The 25,008-nt window shown below is 53.3% G+C and overlaps 3 protein-coding genes and 1 long non-coding RNA gene across 4 annotated transcripts; 1 reads left to right on the top strand and 3 right to left on the bottom strand.

The window, feature by feature from the left end:
- Positions 1-4,785: 4,785 nt before the first annotated feature.
- IRF2BP1 (interferon regulatory factor 2 binding protein 1) lies at positions 4,786-7,856 on the bottom strand. Its single transcript, XM_053607822.1, has one exon. The coding sequence runs from the start codon at positions 6,942-6,944 to the stop codon at positions 5,190-5,192; it is 1,755 nt and encodes a 584-aa protein (XP_053463797.1). The 5' UTR covers positions 6,945-7,856; the 3' UTR covers positions 4,786-5,189.
- A 299-nt stretch (positions 7,857-8,155) lies between these two features.
- On the top strand, positions 8,156-16,804 carry LOC128597454 (uncharacterized). Its single transcript, XR_008383260.1, has 3 exons — positions 8,156-8,234; positions 9,906-9,991; positions 16,671-16,804. It is a non-coding gene; the product is annotated as an uncharacterized LOC128597454 (long non-coding RNA).
- On the bottom strand, positions 10,510-16,223 carry MYPOP (Myb related transcription factor, partner of profilin). The gene is made up of 3 exons (XM_053607823.1): positions 16,157-16,223; positions 14,891-15,441; positions 10,510-11,771 (listed from the first exon to the last, which is right to left on the bottom strand). Exons 2-3 carry the CDS (start codon positions 15,387-15,389, stop codon positions 11,086-11,088), a joined length of 1,185 nt encoding a protein of 394 aa, XP_053463798.1. The 5' UTR covers positions 15,390-15,441; positions 16,157-16,223; the 3' UTR covers positions 10,510-11,085.
- Positions 16,805-23,230: 6,426 nt separating the features above from the next.
- On the bottom strand, positions 23,231-24,614 carry NANOS2 (nanos C2HC-type zinc finger 2). Its single transcript, XM_053607824.1, has one exon. It carries the CDS (start codon positions 24,583-24,585, stop codon positions 24,169-24,171), a length of 417 nt encoding a protein of 138 aa, XP_053463799.1. The 5' UTR covers positions 24,586-24,614; the 3' UTR covers positions 23,231-24,168.
- Between the last annotated feature and the right edge of the window lie 394 nt (positions 24,615-25,008).

Raw genomic sequence — 25,008 nt, 5'->3', positions numbered from 1 at the left:
TGTGTTTCTGTGCCTTACACCACATCTGCCTGTCATCGTATTTTCTATGTGCATCACTGTCATTATGTTTGGTTTGTGTGTATCTGTCACTGTGTGTTACAGTAGGTGTCTATGACTGTTTCTGTCACTCTAGACCTGTTGCTGTGGTTCTGCCTATATCTGTCATTGTTTGTCCCTGCGTCTGTCCCTCTATGCGTCACCATCTACCCAGGTGTCACGGTGAGTGTTACTCACTGCCCAGGCCACAGGTGGGTGTGTCGGGCCCACTGGTGCCAGGGTTGGTGCCTAGCCCATCCCACCCTTGCTGACTGTGGGCCAGGCTGGGCGCCTGTTTGCAATGCTTGCCCCAGGCAAACACCAAGATCCGGAACCCAAGGGCCACCTCCCTCACCTCTACTCACTGCCCCGCAGCCTACTGTGGGCTGGGCTGGACCAGAGTCCCCCAGACGGGAGATGTGCCCTGCCTTCCCCCACCCTCAGGCACCAGCCTTCCCAACCCCTAGCGTTGGCCTTGGCTCTGTCTGTCTCTGCATCCCGGTCTGGATGTCTCCTGGCTGCTGTTTCTTTCTGTCCCTGCTTCCTCTCACCTGAATTCCTCTGTGCTCTGCCTTTCTCTGGCATGACCCTTGTCTTCATCCTGTTTCTGTCCATCTGACTTCTGTCTCTCTTCATAGAAGCTCCAGCTCTCTGACTGTTTTGCAGATGTGTCCCCATTTGTGTCAACCTGCTCTCTGCCACTTGCTGCCCATCTCTGGGTCTCTCTCAGCAAGTCTGTAAGTTTCTCTTCTTTCCTTCTCGCTGTCATTGTGTGTCTCTTAGCCTGAGTCTCATTCTTGGGCACTATCTCTGTGGGTCCCCCAACTCCACAGGGGCAGACTCTGCCATGCCCAGGCCCTTAGGGGAGGGCCCCAGGCTCCCACCCCCAGCCCACTAGTATATATATAAAGGTATATGTACATATTATTTATATCTGTACCCGGGCAGGAGGGGCAGACACTGGGGCCTTTGTGTAGTCACTGCCTGCTGCCCGCCCGCCTGCCACTCCTCTCCCTTCGTCCCTGCCGCCTGCCTGCCCCCACTCCCCCCACACAGAAAGGTTCCTGTGGGGCCTGCCAGCTTCCTCTGCCTGAGGTGTGAGTGGGCATGCCACGAGCAAGGCGGGCAGGGGGTGGGGGAGTGGGGGGTTTCCAGGCCCAGGGAGCCTTCCAGGTGGGGAGGACTCTGGAAGGAGTGGGACTTCTCAGCTGAGCTGCTGTCTGTCTACATCTGCTGCCCCTGGGTGTCCTTAGCTGGCCTCTCCTTGGGGGTCTCTGGGTCCATCCATCCACCTAGATGTTGTGCTGACATTTTCTTTATTGGCTTGGGGTGTCATTCACTCATTCACATGCATTACTGGGCATTTGTACTAAGTCCTGTGTTGAGCATTAGACACAGACACATGTCTGTCCAAATTGATACTTTGCCATTTCATCTCATTTGCTCCATCCCTTCTCCCACTGCTTGAACCTTTCACTTGTTCCTATTAAAACAAAATCCAAAGTTCTTATCATAGCCTACAGCACCCCCCATGACTCCCCCACTAAATCTCTGACTTCATTTCCTGCAACTTTCTCCCTTGTCATAGTTGCCCTGGTCACCTGGCTGCTTATGGGACAAACCAACCAGGCTCCTCAGGACCTTTGTAATACTGCTTACCCAGATTTCTCCTGCCTCACTGCCTCAACTTTATTATTATTATTATTTTGCAGTTTTTGGCCAGGGCTGGGTTTGAACCCTCCACCTCTGGCATATAGGGCTGGCGCCCTATCCCTTGGAGCCACAGGTGCCGCCCACCTTTATTATTTTTAATTAATTTTTTTTTTTTTGGTAGAGAAAGAATCTCACTATGTTGCAAAGGCTGGTCTCAAACTCCTGGACTCAAGTGATCCTCCTGCCTCAGCCTCCTGTAGTGCTGAGATTATAGGTATGAGCCACAGCCTGACCCTTTATCTCCTTCAGTTCTCAGGGTCATCTCCCCAGTGAGCCCTTCCCTACATCCATCTTTATATATATATATATATATATTTTGAGACTGTCTCACTTTGTTGCTCCTAATAGAGTGCTATGGTGTCATAGCTCACAGCAACCTCAAACTCTTGGGCTCAAGTGATCCTCTTGCCTCATCCTCCCTAGTAGCTGTGACTACAGGTGCCCACCACAACATCCAGCTATTTTTTAGAGACGTAGTCTTGCTCTAGCCCAGGCTGGTCTCAAATTCGTGAGTTCAGGCTATCCACCTGCCTTGGCCTCCCAGAGTGCTGTGATTACAGGTGTGAACCACCTTGCTTGGCCTATATCCATCTTTAAAATGGCAACCTCCAGCACTCTCTATTCCCTTTTCCTGGTTTATATTTTCCTAAGTCTTATTGCTGAATGCCTGTCAGATTTTTTTTCTTTTTCTTTCTTTCTTTTTTTTTTTTTGCCTGTCAGATATTATGATTCTGTCTATAACTCCCACCTGAATGTCAGTTCCACGAGAACAGGAGCTGAATTCTATTCCCTGCTCTATCCACCACATCTACCCCAATTCTAGTCACAGTAGATGCTGAATAAATATTTGCTGAGAGAGAGAAGCAGCCCATTAATCTATCCCTTAAATCAGCCCTGTGCTGGGTGATCTAGAGACACTGTGGTGACCAAGACAGCCCTGGAGCACTGCCCTGATGGGGCTCACACTCCAGCTGCCAGTGATGATCCAGAATAGAAAAGGCTGGATTGGGGAGGCACTGGGGGAGATGGGAGCCCAGAAAGCACTTGACGCAGTTGTGGGGTCCGAGAGGGCTTCCTGTAGGAAGTGTCAGCTGAGCTGAGACCTGGAAGAGGAATAGGAGTAAGCCAGGTGACCAAAGTAGACCCAGCTTTGCCTTTTTTCATAAAGCTTCCATTTTTTTCCGTCCCATAGAACTTTAGAGTTTGAAGATGTCTTAACTCTAGTTCACACCTTTCCCAGATCTCAGCCTCTCTCACCTGCTCTTTACTCCCTTCTCTCTGCACCACAGCCTCCCTTCATCTGTCTCTATTGTTGGCATCTTACCTGTGTATCACAGTCTCACTCAACTTATCTGGATATCCTGCATGTAGTTCTCTTTTCTGAACATCTGTCTCTCCCTGTTTCTGCCTCATCTCCCTGGATCTCTGGCTCCACCGTCTCCTTGTCTTTCAGGGAGCAAGCTGGTCTCTCTTTGCATCTCTCTTCCCCACCTCTGTTGTCTCCCATCATTCCCCTGGGCCCTCTCCATATCACCTCTGTTCTGAAGTCTCTCCACCTACTCACTGATTCCCAAATAAATCCAGAACCCCTCCACCCTGGCCCCACCCTGGCACTGGGGGAAGGGGGACTGATCCAGCCCCCCACACCCACACAGATCAGGCCTTCTGCTCTGTTAATAGTTAACCCAAACTCTATCTAGAATACACACCAGCCAGGCTGGGGGTGACTCCCCTGCCCCCCACTCACCTACCAGCTGTTCTTAAAGGACCAGGTGTCCTCCACAGTTCTTTAGCTGCCATGGGGGAACAGAAACCAGGTGTCTGGAGGCTATAAACCCTGAGGATTTGGAGGAGAGGGTACCCAGCGCTTGGGTCTGCAGAGCTGGATCAGGGGAAGCCACAGGCTTGGGAGGGGAGCCTAGGCACCGGGCGTCTACCTTGCCCCAGGCTTATCGTCTGGTGTATTTTATCAGGGGTGGTTTTCCAAGCCCAGCTCGGAGTCCTGGCTGGTAGTACCAGGGGTGACAGAACACCCGAAAGCTGATGGTTGGGATGGGGGATGGGAGCGCTGCAGTCCAGGAACTAAGGATGCAACCCCAGGGTCCCTAATATCTAGGAGTTAGGACATGTGGGCATGCAACTGAGTGGGGCAGCTGGGTAACAGAGAGGATGGGTCAAAACGCCAGACTTAGATGATGAAACACTGGGGTTCCTGGGATGTGGGGGCGACCTTGGGTCCCAGAACTGGGTGATGGCAGGACACAGTCATTCTCCATCTCTCTGTCCACCTTCTGGCCTTTGCGCCCAGCATTCCCTCTTCCCGGAATCTACACCTCAGGGTCGCGGGGGAAGCCCACAGAGTTGGGGGCTGGGCTCTCGGGGCCACCTCCTCCCCTTAACCCCTGCTTTGCCGCAACCCGCTCAGGCCCCGCCCCGTGACGCCAGCAAGCAGGAAGTCCTGGTTAATGATCAGCCACCCGGACAGGTGCGGGACAAGGCCGCGCACATCAGAGGCAGCCGCGGGGGAGTGCCTTTTACCCCCGATCGTTAGTGTTGTAGAGTGGCCGCTGAAGGGAGGCTAGTTAAGGCTTCCCAGAGACGAGAAGCCACTTTGTTTCCAGGTATTGTTAGCTTACCCTGTAAATTCCCTTTCCGTGGACAGTCCCTCTAGCAGTCTAGCCTCGATTCCTGCCCTGCCCAGCAAGAACCCAGTGGCTCTTTCCTCTCCTCTTATGGGTACTGAGTCCTTCATATTATGGGTAGAACAGGGGATGGGCCAGCAACTTAAAGGTAACCTATTTTGGGCTTGTCTGTAGCTTCCACGCAAAAGCCAGCCCCTCTCTGAGCCTCAGTTCTGACACCTGGAAAACCGGCCGACTTTGGCTACAGGATATTACTTGTAAAAAATATCAGCTGGCGGGATCGCCCGGGTGAAGGGCGCCACCTGGAGGTTAAAACGCAAAGTTCTAGTCCTTGAAGGATTAGTTCAGTACCAAAGGGGGCGCAGCATCTCACACAACTAAGGGACCAAAAGGGAAAAAAAACCCCATCTTTCAGTTTATTGAAGGAGGAAAAGGAGACAGGAGGGGGGGAGGGGGACATAAAATGCTTTTGCCTCATTTATAAAGAGCAAGTTTTCAAGAAGCTCTTTCTCGAGGAGGGCGGCATCTCTCCCCTAGCTACAAGCAGCAGCAAAGCCAAGCCAAGGAGGGAAGAGGGAAATCGGAGGGGCCAAGAGACCCCAAAACATTCCCCTAGACGGGAGCCACAAGCTTTCTCCCCCCTCCCACACTGCATCTACCCCAGGGGACCCATCTGGGTGAAGGACGGGGGTATGTACACAGGTAGGGGTGGCACTGGGCTGGGTGGGGGAGGGAATAATTTATCCGCAGAAACGGTGGTAAGGGAGCAGGGGGCAGTAGCCTGGAGGCAGTGGTGTCCTAGGGGTCCCGTTCTTTCTTGACCTTGATGTCTCCTGCAAGGATGGTGGCGATCTCACCCTGCATGAAAGCCCAGGGGACAGACGAGCCCACCAGTGGACACTTCTCTCCGCTTGGGCAGTACACCTCCCCGGCAGGGCCCTGTGCCTTGATGAACTCCCGTGAGCAGGGAAAGCAGAACTTGTGTCCCGGCACCGAGGGGCACTGGACGAAGTGGGTATCTTCCAGCCGCTCCCGGCACAGGGTACAGCACAGAGGGGTTCCCGGGGTCGCCCCGGTGCCGCTACCACCCCCGCTGACAGCTTCAGCCCCCGCTGTGGGACTGACTTCTGCCTCACCATTGCGGGCCACTAGGCGATGCTGGATTGGAGGCGGGGCCGTGGAGGAGGCTGCCGGGCTGGCGCCCCCAGCACGCACAGGGCCACCACCCGCGCCAGGGTCCTTGGGTGAGTGGCCCAAAGCCTCAGCTACATTCTTCAGGGCAGCAATGGGTGAGGGCACACCAGGGGTCTCAGTGGAGAATGGCCCGCCAGGTGCCACCCAGTGCCGTTGCTGCTGCTCCTCTGTGGTCATCTTCCCAGCTGCTTCTCCCTCAGGCTCAGGGGATGCCTTGCGACGGCGTGGCGTGGGTGCCAGGTTCCGGGATGGGGCTCGTGGAGGTGGGCCACACAGAGCAGCAGGGGCTGGCTCTGGGTACTGCTGTGGCAGGGCCTCTGCAGGAGCCGGCTCGCGGAAGCTGCGGACACCATCGGTAAGCAGCTCACCCAGCTGGCGCCATTCTCCTGAGCCATGCCGGCGTTCATATTCGAGGTACTTGAAGCCAGATGAGGCCAGGGCCTTGCCTGGCTCCCGCAGAGCATCATGAAACATCTGGCGAGCCACGGCCAGGACCCCAGCATAGACATTACCGGAACCACAGGGGTACTCGGTGAAAAGTTTCAGCTCGAACTCATAGCCTGGAGGGCGGGCAGCAGCATCAAAGGCGAAGACGCGCCCCACCAGTCCGTGATCCTTCTTGAAGCGGACATTGAAGGGGGCACAGGCAGACAACGCCAGTAGCTGTTCCCGCACAGCCTTGGGGCGCCCGTGCCACTCCTCTGCCCGACCCCGCATGGCCTCATTCAGTTCTGCCAGACAGTCTGCATTCCTTTGCTGCTTCTCCTTCTCGAAATCGGAACTGAAGATTGGACGGACAGGACTCAAGCCTGGTGCCAACGTCAGGCCTCGGCTCCCCAGGCCAGACACGGCAGCTGCCAGCAACCCAGGGGGCATCAAGCCAGGCATGGAGCCAAGCAAGGCCCTTCGTGCCCCCTCCGCCACAGCCTCCTCGCGGCTCAGCCCATTGGCCAGGCGAGACCCCAGAGTGTATTCCAGGGCGGGTGAGGGAAGGGGGAGGCGGCCTGACGATGTGGCTCTGTCATAACGGTCCTGGCCTGAGACGCCACTGCCAGTCCCGGACGGCTGGGGCTGGGCCTGCGGCGGCGGCAGCTGAGGCCCCTGTGAGGCAGCGGCAGCCAGGTCCTTGGTGGCCGGGTGCTTCAGAGCTGGGGGCCCAGGAGAACGGCCCTCGGGGAGCACGTGGCTGCGCTTAAGCTGGCGGGCAGCATCGATGAGCAGCTCAATTCGGTCCGCGCCCTCGAAGTTCACACAGCCGCGGCATACGGCCTCGCTAAAGTCCCACACCATGGCCCACGGCATCTTGGGCAGATCGCACAGGTAGCACCACTGGCGGCGAGACGCCTGTACAGACGCCATGGCCCTTGCGCGCGCGGTCCCCGGCCCCTGTGTTCCACCCGCTACCGACGTTCGCTCCTCCTCACCAACGTTCGATTCGCCTCCCAGGGACTGCACGAGCCACGGTCCGGCCTCCGACTCGGCCTCCCTGCCGGATCCAGGCCCGGCCCCCCTTCCCCGCCCCCTGGGCCCTAAGCCTTTTTCCTCACTCCCGCCTCCTTGAAAAGACAGGCTGAAGCACGTCGGCGCCCCCGCCCAGTCCAGGCTCCGAGCCGAGGCGTACAGCTCGGGCCCAGCGATGGGCCGCGGGCGCCGCCGCCTCGGGCTCCCGCCGCTGCTGCTACCACCGCCGCCGCAACTGCAACGGCCGCCGCCGCCGCCGCCTCCACCTCCACCTCCTTCTGCCCCAGAGGCCGCTTCGCAGGGAAAGTTACATAACTCACTGGCAAAGCCTTCTGGGAAATGTAGTCCCGCCGAGACCCGTTCTTAAAGGGAACGGCAGGCAGCGTGGGTGAGGGGGCAGGGGTTCCCGTTTTTTCTGCCCCAAACCCTTACTACTCTTTATCACCTGGTCAGGAAGTAGGTGCACTCGGAGGAACTCGGGCAGAAGGGTGAGGAGGGCAAGGCTGCGGTACCAAAGATCAAATTTACAACAGATTCAGAAATTGTGGGCGGTGGACAGGCAGCAGGGGATCTGATTCAACTTCTGCTCTGACTTGCTGTGCAGCTTTAGGCAAAGAGCTTTGTCATCTCTGAGCCTCAGTTTCCCCGCCCATCAAAGGTAGGCCAATGACAATTTAGGAAGACAGCGGCTCCTGGGGTGGAGCGGAGAGACCTTGATTGGATAGCTTCAGGGCTGGGAACAGGAAGATGGCAACTCAGGGCGGGGAGAGAGTTGTCCACTTGGCACTTCATCCTCCCCCTAGAATCCTCGAGATCAGACTCTGGAGGCGGCCACAGTCAGAGAAGGGAGAGAAGTAAGGAATTTCGAGCCAGTTGCCTGCCTCATTTCTCTCATCTGGCGAAGGAGGGCGTGACCAAGCGCCCTCGGATTCTTTTCCACCTCTGTTCGCGCGCTCTGGTGTCCAAAGGGTTACACTGCTTGCTTCTCCGCCCTTCACCTCACTACAATTCCCCAAATGCTCTGCGGCCGGGCAAACTGACGCACTTCCGCTGTCTGGGAGGTTGGGGGAGGCCTGCCCGATTCCTGCTGTCACCCCCCCACACACCCTACTTTCTCGGGGGCTCTTTCTGTGCTTTTGGAGCACTGGGTTTGAGGGTCTCTTGCCCTTTGTTGTGCCCCAATTTGGGGTAAGGAAAGGGGGCCAAGAGATGGCAAACAAGAGAGGGGATTACTGGGGGAGGGTAAGCGCCAGACCACCTTTCCCCAACCTTGAGTTCTCACTACCTGGTAGGCCCAACCAGGCTTTGGGGACCCTCTTGTCCTTTTCCAGACTTTGGAAACAGGACGAGGCAGTGTATGGGGGGCGGAGACGACGGGTCAATAGGTTCTCACATCAACCCCTTCCTCTCTTTAGACCTGAGTTCCTGTATTTTAATGACTTGCCAGTTTGCACTGGAGTGTGGGAGTGCTCTCCTCCCATCCCACTGCAGCCACACTGAGCTCTGATTTTTACCCCCACCCCCCGCCCCAGGTAGAGTGCCCTGGCATCATAGCTCACAGCAACCTCAAACTCTTGAGGTCAAGTGATCCTCCCGCCTTGACCTTCCGAGTAGTTGAGTCTACTGGTGCCTGGCTATTATTTTTTATTTTTTGAGACAGAGCCTCAAGCTGTCGCCCTGGGTAGAGTGCCGTGGAGTCACACAGCTCACAGCAATCTCCAACTCCTGGGCTTAGGTGATTCTCTTGCCTCAGCCTCCGAGTAGCTGGGACTACAGGCACCCGCCACAATGCCTAGCTACTTTTTGTTGCAGTTAGGCTGGGGCTGGGTTTGAACCCGCCACCGTTGGTGTATGGGGCCGGTGCCCTACTCACCGCCCCACCCCCCACCCCGCCGGCTATTTTTTTGGTTGCAGCCCTCATTGTTGTTTGACTAGTTAGCTTCCTACCTCTAGCTAAGCCACTTGAGCCACAGGTGCCGAGCCTCCTGGCTATTTTTAAAGAAACTAAGTTTTAGCTATGGTGTTGGAGCAGGTCTGATTTTTATGTTCCCCAAATTTAAGCCTGTTTCACAATTTTACCACTTGTAGTAAACATTTTTCCCCTTGGGGAAAAAAGTATCTACTTTTGTCTTATCCTAGGCAAAATTGTTTACAATAATTGGTTTCATATACTGGGGACTTTTTTTTTTTTTTTGCAGTTTTGGCTGGGGCTGGGTTTGAACCCACCACCTCCAGCATATGGGGCCAGCACCCTACTCCTTTGAGCCACAGGTGCCGCCCATTGGGGACATTTAAAAAAAAATCACTTAAAACCCTGGAGCCACTGAAAAGGCCACTTGTGTCACCTAATATTGTGACATTCTTCCTCCCCCCCCCATTGTGCTATTTTTAGTGGCAAACATCAGTGGGAGTTAATAGTTCTGGTCAGATTCAAACTTCAGGTGGACCAGACTGGCCTCTGACTGTGGCTTTGGGCAAGTTCCTAAACTCTTCCCCCAAAATGGAGATTACCCTACAGCTTGCTCTTTCTTAGGTACCTTCAGATAGAAATGAAAATGTGCACATAAATGCTTAGCTTGGTGCTTGGCACAGAAAAGTGCCAAAAATGGAAGCTGTTTTTAAGCTCTTGCAATTATTCAACTATTCAACCCCTCTTCTGTGCTGAGGAATGATGGGGATACAGCAGTGACTGAGGCTTAGGCCTTGTCCCTGACAAGACTCAGGCTGGTGAGAAGCAGCAGACACTAAATTTAAATTTGCTCAAATGATTAAAGTTTTTGTTAAGTGCTTGTGGCGAGGGTCTATCAGGATAAGCTTTCCTAAGGAGGTAATATTTGTTTTTTGTGGGGTTTTTTGCAGTTTTGACTGGGGCTGGGTTTGAACCTGCCATGCCCGATATATGGTGCCGGAGCCCTACTTCTTGAGCCACAGGAACCACCCAGGAGGTAATATTTGAGCTAAGTCTTGAAGGCTGAATAGAATCTAAAGTAGTAAGTAAAGACTATCCTCATTTTCAAATGAGGAAAATGGAGGCCCATGATTACACAGCTGGCCAGGACAGCAGCAGGGCTGAACTGGATCTGAGTCCAGGATGATGGTTATTATCTATTTTGCTACTAGACCCAGCAGCAGATGGAGTAAAAGAACCAGTTCTTGCCTCCATGAAGTTAGTTAGGAAAACAGGCCTTAACAGGCACATGTTCATCACCATGAAAAAGAACAAGGTGTGTGGGGGGACGCACTGAGAAAGAATCTAAGAGGCAGACCCATTTTAGCCTGAGGGAGGGAATCCAGGTCATTCTCTTGGAGGTAAGGTGATATTTAGGGTAAAGAGGGGCAAGATTTCACTTGAAAACAGCACTTTGATGGCTCTAACTTAAAGATGGTGTTGCCTGCATGTGAAGCGGGAGAGGCAGATGTAGGGCTGGTCTCCCAGGCCTGTCTCAGACAGACCCTCCAGTAATTGTATTAAAAATAAGTTTATTGATATCTTGTCACCACTGGGGAAAAAGGAAGGTTTGAGCTCTGGAAGTGAGACAGCATTGGGAGGCAGAGGACCCAACCTACACTTCCCCAATAAGAACTCTACCCCTTCTCCCCAGGGTGTTGACTGTTATATCCTCTTCATCCAGATTTTGTCTTGAAATTCCCACCCTCTCCAAAGTCTTGGTTGGGGAGGGCCCCACGGGTCAATTCTCTTCAAGTCAAGAACAGGAATTGTCAGGGAAGGGGTATGTGCAGACCCGAGAGGTTCCCTCCTTGCCCTACAAAGGGCAGTAACAAATAACGTAAAATTCATGGCTTAGAAGTTAGGGTTAAGGGAGGCAGCCAGGCAGACAGCACTGTACCAAAGGGGCTGGCGGAGCCCATCCATGAGGCCCCCCCCAGAGAATCAGGCACTAACTAGCACAGGAATGGGGTGCTCACACCCCTAGGGCAAGGTGCCAGGGTGTAGCTGGGATGGGCAAGGAGCATCGCCCTCCCCTCGACTGGCCAAGCTGGGGAGAGGGGGTGCAGGCAGGAGTGCAGACAGTAGATTTCACAGAGCTTTCCACCGGCCCCGTCTCTTCCGTGTAGGGAAACCTTTTCTCCTCTTATGTGGCGGTGAATCATGGGGAGGGAGTGGGGCTGGGGGTGGACGGGATCCCCCCTCCTCACTCCTCGGGGAGACGATCACCCCCCTGGCTGCCACCACTGCCCCATCCACAACAGTAGCTACCACGGACACAGGCTCTGGGGTGATCTCCATCTTGGGAGCAGGTGGGGGCAGGATGGGCCTGGGAGGTGGGGGTGGAGGTGGGGGTGGGGGTAGAGGATCAACTGGGGTTCCTGGCAGAAGGGGCAGCAGGGCGCTGAGGGCCTCACTCAGTTTGGCCAGTCCCTGTCGAAGGGTGCCAGCCAGCTCCCGGATAGCATTGGCAGTCTCCTGCTGGGCCCGAAGGAAGTCCAGGGAGGGGTCTGGGGCTGAGAGCACTGGCAGAGGCCGAGGAGGAGGGCTCGGCGGGGAGGGGGCCACCTGGGCCAGAGGTGGAGGTGGAGGAGGAGGAGGAGGGGCTGGGAGTGGTGGAGACAAGGCCAGGCGGGGCAGCTGGACCAGCTGCAGGGCTGTAGGGGGCGGGGACTCACGCTCCTTGGGCCGCGAACAGCCCCCTTCCTGGGAATTGCAGGAGGGCTGTGCCCAGGATTCTGGGCTGCTAGAGACCCCTTTGCTGTGAGCTGGCGTATCTGTAGAGAGAGAGATGCATGTAAGGAGGGGTGACCTCAAAATTCTACTTTGATTTTCCCTTTCTCCTCCATCTTCTCTTCCCTACCCCAGCCCCAGAGCTATCCTTTAAAATTTAAAACCTAAGTCCCATCTCGCCTCCGAACAGAGTACTAAGACAGATCAAGGCCAACTGCAGAGGCCGAGGTGGGTGGATTGCCTGCGGTCACAGGTCCAAGACCAGCCTGAGCCAGAGTGAGACCTCTCTAAAAACAGCTGGACATTGTGGCAGGTGTCTGTAGTCCCAGCTACTTGGGAGGCTGAGGCAAGAGAATCCCTTAAGCCCAAGAGTTTGAGGTTGCTATGAGCTATGACACCACGGCACTTTGCCCAGGGTGACAAAGTGAGACTCTGTCTCAAAAAAAAAAAAAAAAGAAAGAAAAGAAAAGAACAGGGCCCCCTGGCTAGGTGTGGTGGCTCATGCCTATAATCCTAGCACTCTGGGAGGCTGAGGGAGGAGGACTGCTTGAGGTCAGGAGTTTCAGACTAGCCTGAGCAAGAGTGGGACCCTGTTTCTACTAAAAATTCTAAGAAAAATTAGCTGGACATTGTGGCAAGCACATGTACTCCCAGCTACTCAAGAGGCTGGGACAAGAGTGTAGGCTGAGCCCAAGAAAGTGAGATTGCTGTGAGCTATGATTACCCCATGGCACTCTACCCAGGGTGACAGGGTGAGACTCTGTCTCAAAAAAAAAAAAAAGGAGGGGCGGCGCCTGTGGCTCAGTCGGTAAGGCGCCGGGCCCCATATGCCAAGGGTGACGGGTTCCAACCCAGCCCCAGCCAAACTGCAACCAAAAAATAGCCGGGCGTTGTGGCGGGCGCCTGTAGTCCCAGCTACTCAGGAGGCTGAGGCAAGAGAATCGCTTAAGCCCAGGAGTTGGAGGTTGCTGTGAGCTGTGTGATGCCATGGCACTCGACCAAGGGCCATAAAGTGAAACTCTGTCTCTACAAAAAAAAGGAACAAGGGTCCCAAGTGATTGTGTTTCTTTTCGCTTAAGACATTTTCATGTCTCCAGAATGCCCTCAAGATGAAGTCCAATATCCTGACCTTGACTTACAATCTACTTTTAATCTGCTTTGGGAATACCCGTGAGCTCTAATCAACATTAACTGTTGTTTTTGCTGGGTAATCTGGCCTAATGGTTAGGTTAAGTGCATGGACTGGGAGTTGGACACACACCTGTGAGCCAATGAACCTCTTTGAATCACGTGATATTGAACTGCCTTGTGTGATCTTGTCCCGTTCTTCACTTTGTCAAAACCCTTCCATTGGCTTGATGCCTAAAGCTTAGTGGCTAGGGTGCCGGCCACGTACACTGGGGCTGGTGGGTTCAAACCCAGTCCAGGCTGGTCAAACAACAATAACAACCACAACAAAAAAAATAGCTGGGTGTTGTGGTGGGCACCTGTAGTCCCATCTACTTGGGAAGCTGAGGCAAGGGAATTGCTTAAGCCCAAGAGTTTGAGGTTGCTGTGAGCAGTGACGCTATAGCATTCTACAGACGGCAACATGGTGAGACTCTGTCTCAAAAACAAACTAACAAACAAAAAACACTTCTGTGGCTTCTCATAGCACTTAGGCAAAAATCCAAACTCCTCACCTTAGCCTAAAAGACTGGCCTTCATTGACCTCTCTGACCTTATCTCAAACATTCTGTTTCTCAATCTTTCTGCCCCCATCAACTTCTGTTAGTTTTCCAAACTTTCTTGCCTCCAAGCTATTGCACATGCTGTTTCCAATGTAAGAAACATTTTCCCAACCCTTCTTCATTCTTATTCTTTGTGTCTCAGCTCTGATATCCCCTCCTCCAGGGAAGCCCTACTCTATACTCTCCACACTTCACCTCCCCAATCAGGCTTCCTTCCAGGCTCCCACGGCTGCCTGGGTCCTCCCCACCCCAGCCCTGCTTGCTCTGAGTCACCACTGCCTCCCTTACTGGACTGTCTCAGTTACCGATACGTCCCCAACACCACCCAGCACAGGGCAGATGCTGGGGGAACAGCTGTAGAAGAAATAATCCAGAGTCAAGGCTAAGCAGAAAGACTGTAGTCAGCTCTACACATCTCTGCTGAAGGCATGACCTTGGGAAAGTTACCAAATGTGTCTGAGAATCTAATTTATAAAATGGTGAAATAGTACCTACCTCACAACATTGATAATTATATCAAGAACTAACAATAAGGGCACTGCCTGTGGCTCAAGGAGTAGGGCACCAGCCCCATATACCGGAGGTGGTGGGTTCAAACCTGGCCCCAGCCAAAAACTGAAACAACAAGAACTAACAATAGTTCTCAGGAGATGCTGAACTAAGCAATGTATTGACATTAGCTTGCTTAATCTTCACAACAACCTTTCAATGTGGACTATTTTTAGCTCTATTTTATAGATGCAGAAACTGACATGAAGTAACTTACTCATCACTTAAATGACACAGACTGTGGCAAAGTTGTGACTGAGCACAGCAGTCTAGCTCCAGAGTCATCACCCTATCCTGCACTTACTGAAATCCTGTGTGTTCTGAGGATCTGAGGACTGGGCTGGACTGAAGCCAGCCTCCTAGGTCTGGTTCCATTCTTGACTCTGACAGTCACTGGCTATGGGACCTGAGGCAAGTCATTTCATTTTGTTCAGCTTCAATTTCCCCAGTTATAAAAGGGGAATAACAGCAGCACCCACCGTACAGGGTTGTAACGAGGATTTTTTTTTTTTTTTGAGACAGTATCACTTTGTCCTCCTTGGTAGAGTGCCATGGCGTCATAGCTCATAGCAACCTCTAACTCTTGGGTTCAAGCAATTCTCTCACCTCAGCCTCCCTAGTAGCTGGGACTACAGGCGCCTACCACAAGGCCTGGTTATTTTAGAGGTGTGGTCTCGCTCTGGTTCAGGCTGGTCTCAAACCTGTGAGATCAGGCGATCCGCAGTCCTCGGCCTCCTAGAGGTGCTGGGTTACAGGTGTGAGCCACTGCGCCCAGCCATGTAACCAGGATTTAATAAGCCATCCAAAGGACTTGGAAAATCGTGGAGCACACAGTAGACTTTGAGAATGTTTGCTTTTACTAAGATGAGGATGAAGGAACTCACCTGCACGTGGATCCTCCCTGCGGTCCTCAGACAATACATAGCGTTGGGTGCAGGTGCTTAGAGCCGGTGGCTGCGAGGAGGGAACTGCAGAGGGTTCTTCGTTCCCGACCCCAGCCCCTGGCCCCGACACACCCGGCCCCAGTATGGCAAAAATGGTCTCCTCTTCCGCGGAGAAGGCGTCCTCGGCGGTGGGCCCGGTGCCCTGCGTGGAGTGCGGCACGCGAGCCAGCTTCTCTTTGGTGCGGCGCTTGAAGTCGTTCCAGCGCTTCTGCACCTCCTGGCCGGTGCGCTTCCAGCTGGTGATACCGTTGATCTTGGCGGCTATGCCGTCCCACACACGCCGCCGCTCAGCCACGCTCACTCGACGGCTCTGTGCGCCGTAGAGTTGCGGGTAGTGGGCGCGCACCTCTCGGATCAGGATCTGGTTCTCTTCAAAAGAGAAGCGCGGCTTGCGCAGCCGGGTGGTTTCCTCCGTTTCGCCGGCCACTGCCGAGGCCATGGCGCCCCCCAACGCCACCGTCCGGCCACCTGGCGCATGGGGGGCGCCGGCGCTGCGGGCAAAGGGCGCACGGCGCTGGGAAGGGCTCGGCGTCCCACAGCCGCCGCCCCGACCCGGCCGCTGTGACACCGGCTCCTACCTACATCCCTGGGGCAGGGGTGGGGACAGCGGGACCCGGCCTGGAAAAAGCTGGCTGCTGCGGGCACTCAGGAGAGCCTAAGAATAGCTGGCAGCGGCTGAGTGCTTATCTTGTGCTTCTCACTGGCGCAAAGTGCCACGCAAGGAGTTGATGGAAACTGGGAGAGGGTCTAGAGAGACGGAGGGAAATGAGAAGTGGAAGAGGAGGAGGTGTCTCCGGGAGTTAGAGAAGGGAGGCACAGGAGAATTGGAAATGGAAGAATTGGTGTCTCGGGAGTCGAAGAAGCGTGGGGTCAGAAAATGTTGAAGGGGCGATGCAGCAAGAAGAGGGGATCTGGAGCAGAGGGGCGCTCTGGGGATTCCGGGGGGCAATGCGGCGTCTGTAAGACTGACATGAGAAGGGCCCTGCGAGAGGATGTCCAGGAATAATGCCGAGGTGGGAGTTCCTGGGTCAGTGGAAGAGCTGGGACGATAAAATATTAAGGAATTGGGGTCCGTAGAGATTGTTAGGGCTCTGGGGATAACGCGGGGTTCAGGATAAGAAGGAAGACAACTAAGGCTACGCAAGGACTCCAAGAAGAGTGAGGGTCGAAGAGAATGGGGACCGAGTCGGGCAATGGGTCACTCACCGGCGCTGCCGCAGCCGCCCGTGGGTCAGGGCTCGGGCTTCTGCGGCCTCTTCCCTCACCCGCTTTGCCAGGCTCCCTCCCCTCTTTGGGCCCCGCCTCCCACGGCCTGGCAGCCAAGGCGCATGCGCGCCGGGAACCTGTCGGCCCCTAAGTCCTCACCGCCTGGGTTTCCTTCTCGCCGCCCCCAATATGGCGCAGGCGCAGAATTACCCTCCACCAGGCTCCACCAGCAGGCTGCAACTGCGCAGTCGCGCAATTTGCACTGCGCTGGAACCCGTAGCCTTCTGGTGCCACAATAGCGCACGCGCAAAACTCAGTCCCGCGCTAGAGCGTCCCTATCTTCCAGCCGGCGGTGTTACCTAGGCCTGGATCCTCGCGCAAGCTTGCCAATCTTTGGAGGCGAGAGAGACGCTAAAGTGTGCTCTAGATCCAAGCGGCGTTTCGGCCTTTCCGACACCCATCTAGCCATCCTGCCTTTTAACCATGCAGGTCTCTCTCTTCTCTTTTTTTGTAGTAAGGGGAGAAAGAGCGCTTTGGGGAAGCACTTCGTCTACGTGACAACTGCGTGAGTCGGCTGGACCGGCGTAAGGAAACTGCGTCGCCTACACTCATACCCTGTTAACGATCTTTTAACTTGCTGAGGCGGAGCACGCTGGGGTTGTTTCACCCCAGGGGATGCAGTAACCATAGCAACCCATCGACCTTCCAGTCAAGCCCAGGTGGGGACCCCCTCTGAACATACTTTTACACGAGGGCGCTGGGAGGGAGATTAAGAGCGAAGGGTTTCTTAGCAGGTGAGGAGGGTGATCCTGGCGCTGGCACGACTTTCAGCAAATGGGTAGAACACTAACTGGGTGAGCTGGGTGGGGAGATGGTGGAGTTAAGTCCAGCTGAAAATTTGTTGTTTAGCATCCTGCCCAGAGTCTTCAAGGTCATTCAACAAAGAGTGCTTCATTCATCTATTCAAAAAATATTTATAAACGCTTACACAGTTCCACGTGCAATGAACATAAAAGGCAAAAATCTACGCTCATCGACATCACTTTTTAGTTGTGAAAAACAGACAAGAAAAATAAATACGATGTGTATGTCTGAAGATGATAAGTATCATAAAGAAAATGGAAGTAGGAAAGGGGTTGAGGATGAAGAGTGTGCGTGTGTGTGTGTGTACAGAGTCTCACTCTGTCACCCTGGGCAGAATACCCTGATATCATATAGCTCACAGCAACCTCAAACTTCTTTTTTTTTTTTTTTGTAGAGACAGAGTCTCACTGTACCGCCCTTGGGTAGAGTGCCGTGGCGTCACACGGCTCACAGCAACCTCTAACTCTCGGGCTTACGCGATTCTCTTGCCTCAGCCTCCCAAGCAGCTGGGACTACAGGCGCCCACCACAACACCCGGCTATTGCAACCTCAAACTTCTTTTGCCTCAGCCTTTTGCCTTGCCCAAGTAGCGGGGGCAACAGGTGGCTGCCACCAAGGCTGGCTAATTTTTTCTGTTTTTAGCAGAGTTGGGACATCACTCTTGCTGAGGCTGGTCTCCAAGTCCTGAGCTCAAGTGATTCTCCAGCCTCAGCCTCCAAGATCGCTAAGATTAGAGCATGAGCCACCAGCCCGGCCCTTACATCTAATGTTAAAATAAGGTGGCTAGCAGAGGAATCTTCCAGAGATGGGACTATACCTTCTGTGTTTCAGAAGCACTCACGAGGCCAGTGGGGCTGGAGTGGAGGGGGTCAAAGGAGAGTAGGGGACAGGTGATACAGGGCCTTGTAGGTCACTGTCAAGACTTCAACTTTCACTCTAAAGTGAGAGCCACAGGAGCCATGGAATAGCCTTGAGCATTTGAAGGATGTGGTCTGACTTTGATATTAATGAGATTCCTCTGGGGAGCAGATGGAGTGAGATTGGAACCTGGGTGCCCACTGAGGAGGAGACTCAAGTGGTTCAGGTGAGAAATGAGGTGAAATGGAATCGCATATGGGATGTGAGAAAAAGGGAGGAGTTGAGGATGACTCTAGTGTGTTTGGCCTAAGTAATTGCAATGGAGCTGCCAGAATCAAAGATGGGAAGGACAACAAGAGGATCATAAGTTCAAGTTTGCCCAAACATGAGATGCCCATTAGTTAACCAAGTACAAATATTGTTAGGCAGTGTGTATTTGAACCTGGACTCCAGGACAGAGGTCCAGTATTGAGATATAAATTTGGGAGTTGTCAGTGCATAAGTGACATTTTTTTTTTTTTTTGAGACAGAGTCTCAAGCTGTTGCCCTGGGTAGAGTACCATGGCATCATAGCTCACAGCAATCTCCAACTCTTAAGGTTGATCCTCTTGCCTCAGTTTTTCTATTTTAGTAGAGATGGGATCTTTTGCTCGGGCTAGTCTTGAACTGGTGAGCTCAAGCTATCTACCCGCCTTGGCCTCACAGAGTACTAGGATTATAGGCATGAGCCAACGCACCCAGCCTCATAAGTGACATTTAAATCCATAAGACTAGGAGAGGTTACAAAAGGGAGCAGATATAGATAGAAAAGAGGTCCATGAGGGGGCAGCGCCTGTGGCTCAGTGGGTAGGGCGCTGGGCCCATATACCAAGGGTTGCGGGTTCAAATCTGGCCCCGGCCAAATTGCAACAAAAAAATAGCCGGCGATGTGGCAGGTGCCTGTAGTCCCAACTACTGGGAGGCTGAAGCAAGAGAATCGTCTAAGCCCAGGAGTTGGAGGTTGCTGTGAGCTGTGTGATGCCACGGCACTCTACTGAGGGTGATAAAGTGAGACTCTGTCTCTACAAAAAAAAAAAAAAAAAGAGGTTCATGAGGTTGGGTGCAGTGTCTCATGCCTATAATCCCAGCATTTTGGGAGGTGAGACAGGAGGACCTCTTGAAGACAGTGATGAGAGATCAGTCTGGGCAATATGATGAGACCCTATCTCTTACAAAATTAGCATGATGTGGTGGTATGTGTGTGTATTGAGTCATGATTTAAATGAATTTCTCATTGTAGGTTGCAGAAAAGTGAAAGGAACTGGATATGGGAGAGGAAGTTGCACATACAGAAGTGTGGCAAAATGCAGGGGGAAACTGGCTGAGGGGTGGTAGTGGAGGCTGGGCATGCAGAAGGGAGAGAGAAAGAGGGAGGGAATGGTGGAGGGAGAAATGACAGAGGAAACAGGAGAATAGGAAATGGGAAACTGCCAGATCATACAGAGCCTAGAAGGCAAGGAGGTTGGGGGTCCCTCGAAGGCACTAGGGAGCCATGGCATATTCTTAGAGAAGAGAGAAGGGGTCCATATTTGTGTTTTATAAAGATATCCCCTGAGGATTGAAGATGAGACTGGGGCCAGAAGTTCAGGGAAGAGGCTGGGCCAGGGGCCAGGGAGAGGCCATGGGGAGAGAGAGGAAAAAACAGATGGGAGAGAGATTTAGGAGGCAGAAAGGACAGGACCTGAAGACTGTGGGGTGAGAGGAATGAAACCCAGGTCTCTGGCTAGGGTGACAGGGTGCATGGTATGGCCGGGCCTGAGACGGGGTGAATCGCTAAAGTGGTTTGGGGTGTGGTGGATACAAAGTGTCCAGGGACGTTTGGGAGAAAGCATCCAGGAAGCTACCTGGCATTCTTTTTTTTTTTTGCAGTTTTTTTTTGGCCGGGGCTGGGTTTGAACTCTCCACCTCCAGCATATGGGGCCGGCGCCCTACCCCTTTGAGCCATAGGCACCACCCACTACCTGGCATTCTTATAGAAGAGGATTGGAGACATAAATAGTGATTGCCAAATTTGTGTTTTGCTTTTTAATGGAAAAAGAAATTGATGCAATAGTAATATGAAGTGATAAAGGCGTGAGTACTGCCCTAGGCTTCTGGGAGACAACCACGAACAAAACACTGAACTCTACCTCCTTGAAGTTTCCTTTCTACCCTGGGATGCAGAATGGACAGGAAATAGACCACTTCATCAACTTGGGAATCAAGCAGAGCAATGAACCAGTCAGTAGGAGGTACTTTTGAGGAAATTTGTTGCAAGGAATTGGCTTACAGAATGGTGGGGCTGGCTAGGCAACTCCAAATCCATAGTGCAGCCATCAGGAAGGACAGACTGGACCCTTCAGGTGCAATTACTTCTCCAGGAAACCTTCTGCTTTTAATATCTTTTAACTGCTTGAATCAGGCCCACCCAGATTATCTAGGATAAGCTTTCCTTACTTAAAGTAATCTCATTATAGGCTTTAATCACATCCATGAGATACCTTCTCAGCAACACCTAGAGTCTAGTTTGACTGATGGCTGGGGACAGTGGCCTACCCAAGCTGACACATGAAACTGACCATCACAACCAGAGACGCAATAAATAACACATCAGTATGGCATGTGAGACAGTAGTAAGTGCTAAGGAGGAAAGAAAAGTAGAGAAGAATCTGAGCGATCAGGAGTGTGGGCATAGGATTAGGAAGGCCTCACAGAGAAGGTGGCCGCAGAGCAGAAACCTGCAGGAGTCCAAGGAGTGAACTAGGTAGGCAAGAGCAATCCAAGGACTGGGAAGGGCAAGTGCAAAGACCCTGAGGCTGGAATCTGCACAGAGTCCAGCCCTTGTCCCCACCTCTGTCTTGTTTGATACAAGGGGTGGCCTGCAGGTATAGGCCTGGTGCAGAAGCCTCCAATTGCCCCTGCAAACCCATCTGTCCCTATGTGCCTGCTCTGAGCCCAGGAGGCTGACTGTGTGCGCTCCGTCTGCCTGGCTCCCTTGCCTCTGGTACCATAACAAGGTACCTCAAACTAGGTTTACCAAAACAACAGAAATTTATTGTCCCACAATTCTGGAAGCTACAAATCTGGAGTGGAGGTGTGAGGAGGGTCCTTCCTTGCTTCTTCCAGCTTCAGGTAGCCAGGATCTTGCTTGGCTTGTGGCAGCCTTGCTCCTATCTCTGCCTCTGCCTCCATATAGCTATCCTCCCTCTGTGGTTCTCTCCTCCCCCGCCCCCCGAAACAGAATCTTATTTTGTCGTCATCTGTAGAGTACGGTGGCGTCATAGATCACAGCAACTCAAACTCTTGGACACAAGTAGTCCTCTTGTTTCAGCCTCCCAAGTACCTGGGACTACAGGTGCTCACCACAACACCTGGCTCTTTTTTAGACATGGGATCTCACTCTTGCTCAGGCTGGACTCAAACTCCTGAGCTAAGGCAATCCACCCATCTCAGCCTCACCGAGTGCTAGGATTACAGGCGTAAGCCACCGTGCCCAGCCACACCTACTTTGATTTCAGTGCCCTTGTGCTGGGCTCAACCTGCCCCTAGGCACACCACAGCTCTGGACATTGTTTTTGCTTTTTTTCTTTTTGAGACAGAGTATCACTATGTTGCCCTTGGTAGAGTGCCATAGAGTCAGCTCACAGCAACCTCAGACTTTTGGGCTCAAATGATTCTCTTGCCTCAGCCTCCCAAGTAGCTGGGACTATTGGCGCCCGTCACAACGCCTGGATATTTTGTTGTTGTTGTTGTCATTGTTGTTTAGCAGGTTTAGGCTGGGTTTGAACCTACCATCCCCAGTGTATGTGGCGGGCACCCTAACCACGGAGCTACGGGTGCCGAGCCACTGTTTTCTTTTGTTTTGGTTTTTGAGACAGAGTCTCAAGCTATTGCCCTGGGTAGAGTGCCCTGGCAACCTCCAACTTGGGCTCAAGTGATCCTCTTGCCTCAGTTTTTTTTCTATTTTTAGTAGAGACACGGTCTCGCTTTTGCTCAGGCTAGTCTTGAACTTGTGAGCTCAAGGTATCCACCTGCCTCAGCCTCCACAGTGCTAGGATTGAGCCACCACACCCAGCCTCCTTTTTTCTGTAGTCCCAGCTACTCGGGAGGCTGAGGCAAAAGAATCACTTGAGCCCAAGAGTTTGAGGTTGCTGTGAGCTATGATGGCACATCACTCAGCCGAGGTTGACAAGGTGAAACTCTGTCCCAAAAAAACAAAAACAAACTGCCTCTCCTCACTCTCCATCCCTGTACCCTGCCTTGTTTTCCTTCCTAGGGCTCATACTTGACAACATATATTGATTGATTGTCAGCACCCCCTCACCACTAGAATGTTAGCTCCACGAGGATAGGGACCTTGCCTGTTTTGTTTACCACTGTACCCCCAATGGCTGAAATAGTGCCTCGTACAAAATAGGTGTTCAATAAATATTTGTGTAACAATGGCATAAAAGAAAGCCTGATATTATGTGCAACATTAGTGTATGTGTGTTTCCCAGGATTGGGGATCATATTTTCAACACCTTCCCAATGGGGTCTGGGAGCCCAAAGTTTAAGAACTACCAAAAAATCAGTCCCGGATGACCTGTGGTGGTCCAGCAGGGCAGGAAGGAAAAACCCCCCGCCCCACTCCTAATAGGATAAGAAAAGGGAATCTGGGGTCAAGGCAGAGGCTGGGGAAGACCTTGGAAACCAGTCCATAGGCTGGAGGATGGAAGCAGGTTGAGAGAGGAATCCAAGCTCTGCTCACCCCACCGCCCTCTTCCTGTGTGTTAGGGCAAATGCAGCTCCCAGCTCCCTCCCAGAGCCTCCTAGGTCCAAACCACATGGGAAAGCAAAAAGAGATACAGTGATTTCAAAGACAACTGGTAACACTTTTTATTCACTAGAGTTCAACACCAGGCCCCCAGCCCTGAGCCAAAAACTGAACAACTTAAACTCTGACTGGGCTTTCTTTGCCCCTAAAAGAATATCTAGGCCATTGCCATTCCCATTGGGGTACTCAAACCCCTTTTCTATGGGAGCTTCATCAACTTAAATGTTAGAGGATAAAAATGCAGGAGAAAAACAGAAAGCAACCGGCGGCGCCTGTGGCTCAACGGAGTAGGGTGCCAGCCCCATATGCCAGAGGTGGCGGGTTCAAACCCAGCCCCAGCCAAAAACTGCAAAAAAAAAAAAAAAAAAAAAGCAACCTTTCACCAACTATCATGACTTAGGGGGTGTGTGGATGGGATCCGGGAAGAAATGCGCCTCTGGCTGGGAGGAAGGACTCATGGGTGCTTTGGGGTTGGGGACAGGAGCCAAGTGCCATGGGCTGAACAGTGGGAACAACAACCAGTGAGCATTGAAGGGTGTCAGCTCTCAGCTCAGCCCCTGGTTTCCATCCCCAGCTGAGCCTTCAAAGACAGGGTGTCCCTCACAGCAGCCCTCACCTGCCCCCCCATGGTTGGGGATACTGAGAGCAGGGAAGGGGTTCACCAGTGTGGTCCATGATGATGCTGTGGGTCTGCAGGTTGGTAAAGAAGGTGGCGAAGGCTGTTTTCAAGTCACCATCCCATCTTGAAGTTCTTCAGTAAGCAGGTCTGAGCCGGCTTTGCTCAGCATCTCTAAATTCTGAGGGCTGGCCTGGGATAGCATCGTGGGGTCCCAGAGGTCCAAGGATCCTAGGAATGAAGAGGCCCTCCTCTGTTCCCCCCATGGTTGGGGGTACTGAGAGCAGGGAAGGGGTGCACCAGTATGGTCCATCATGATGCTGTGGGTCTGCAGGTGGGTGAAGAAGGTGGCGAAGGCTGTTTTCAAGTCACCATCCCATCTTGAAGTTCTTTAGTAAGCAGGTCTGAGCCGGCTTTCCTCAGCATCTCTAAATTCTGAGGGCTGGCCTGGGACAGCATTGTGGGGTGCTAGACGTCCAAGGATCCAAGGAACAGAGAAGTCAAAGGGGCAGTGCTAGTGTCACCAGCAGACCCAGGAAGCACTAAAGATCCATGAACCATGGCCCTAAGGGTGCCACAGGGCTGTGTGGTGTAGAGGCAGGGCTCCCGCTGCACTAAGGATCCATGGACACCCACAAGCCAGACTCCAAGGGCTGAGGGGTCCAAGGGGCAGGGCTGCCCTGGCTCCCAGCAGCTTTCACTGTCTCATGATCTAGCAAGGAGGAAGCTCTGGGAGCCAGAAATTCCAAAGGGCTGGGCAAGTCAAGGAGAGGGTTTAGGGACTTGGCAGGCACTGAGCCAGGAGAGTCAGGGGTGTGGGTGGTGGGCACCTCAGTGTCCTCAGCGCTTGACCTTGCGTCCAGCCGAGTTGCGCCCACTGCGGCGGTAGAGGGACTGCTGGCCGCCATTCAGTGGACAGTACTTGAGCGTATGGGCCTGGCCACCAGTGGCCCCGCACACAGGACATACGTAGTGCCTCAGGATGGGACACACCACCACGCCCTCCGGTGTCTTCAGCTGGTGTGAGGAGTAGACGTGGCGGGACTCCCCATTGTGCTTGCAGAAGTTGCACAGGGTGGCCAGGCCCCCATTGGCCCCCGGGCCTCCCAGTCCCTGATCTTGCCCCTGCTGGGGTCTGGGACTTGGTTCCCCCATCCTGTGGGCCTCTGCCCTTTGCCTCCGATTCTGGATCAGTGCCAGTACCACCTGACTCAGGTTGAAGTAGTCAGTCCACATGTCGAAGGGTGGCAGCTGCATGGCACCAAGGCAGGGGTGGGGGGCAGCTGGAGAGGGACCAGTGCAGGGGGCCAGCCGGCAAGAGCAGTGGACAGTGGTTTGCTGGAACAGAAATGAGCTGCACCCCCCTTTTATATTCCCCAGAGACTCTTCTAAGCAAAGGTGGAGCTTAGGATTTAAAGGGCCCACTCCCTGCTTGTGACCCCCATCTGTTTCTAGCCCTCCACTTGACCTGGAAGGAGGTCATCACCCTGGTCTCTGGTCTCTGCTGTACCTCCCAGGTGCTCTATGTCTCCTGAAAGGCCTCCTCCACTCTCTAGGTCTCAGTTTCCCTATTCATTCAATGAAGGTCCATGTCTGCAAATATCCTCCATCCACTCCAGTTGAGAGGGGCTCTTCCCTTCATATACTCCAGAGATTCCTAATAATAATAACAGCCCCTTA

Source organism: Nycticebus coucang, chromosome 10, assembly GCF_027406575.1.
Source record: "Nycticebus coucang isolate mNycCou1 chromosome 10, mNycCou1.pri, whole genome shotgun sequence".
In the NCBI taxonomy this organism is placed as follows: Eukaryota; Metazoa; Chordata; class Mammalia; order Primates; family Lorisidae; genus Nycticebus; species Nycticebus coucang.
This window is presented reverse-complemented; position numbering and strand designations above follow the sequence as displayed.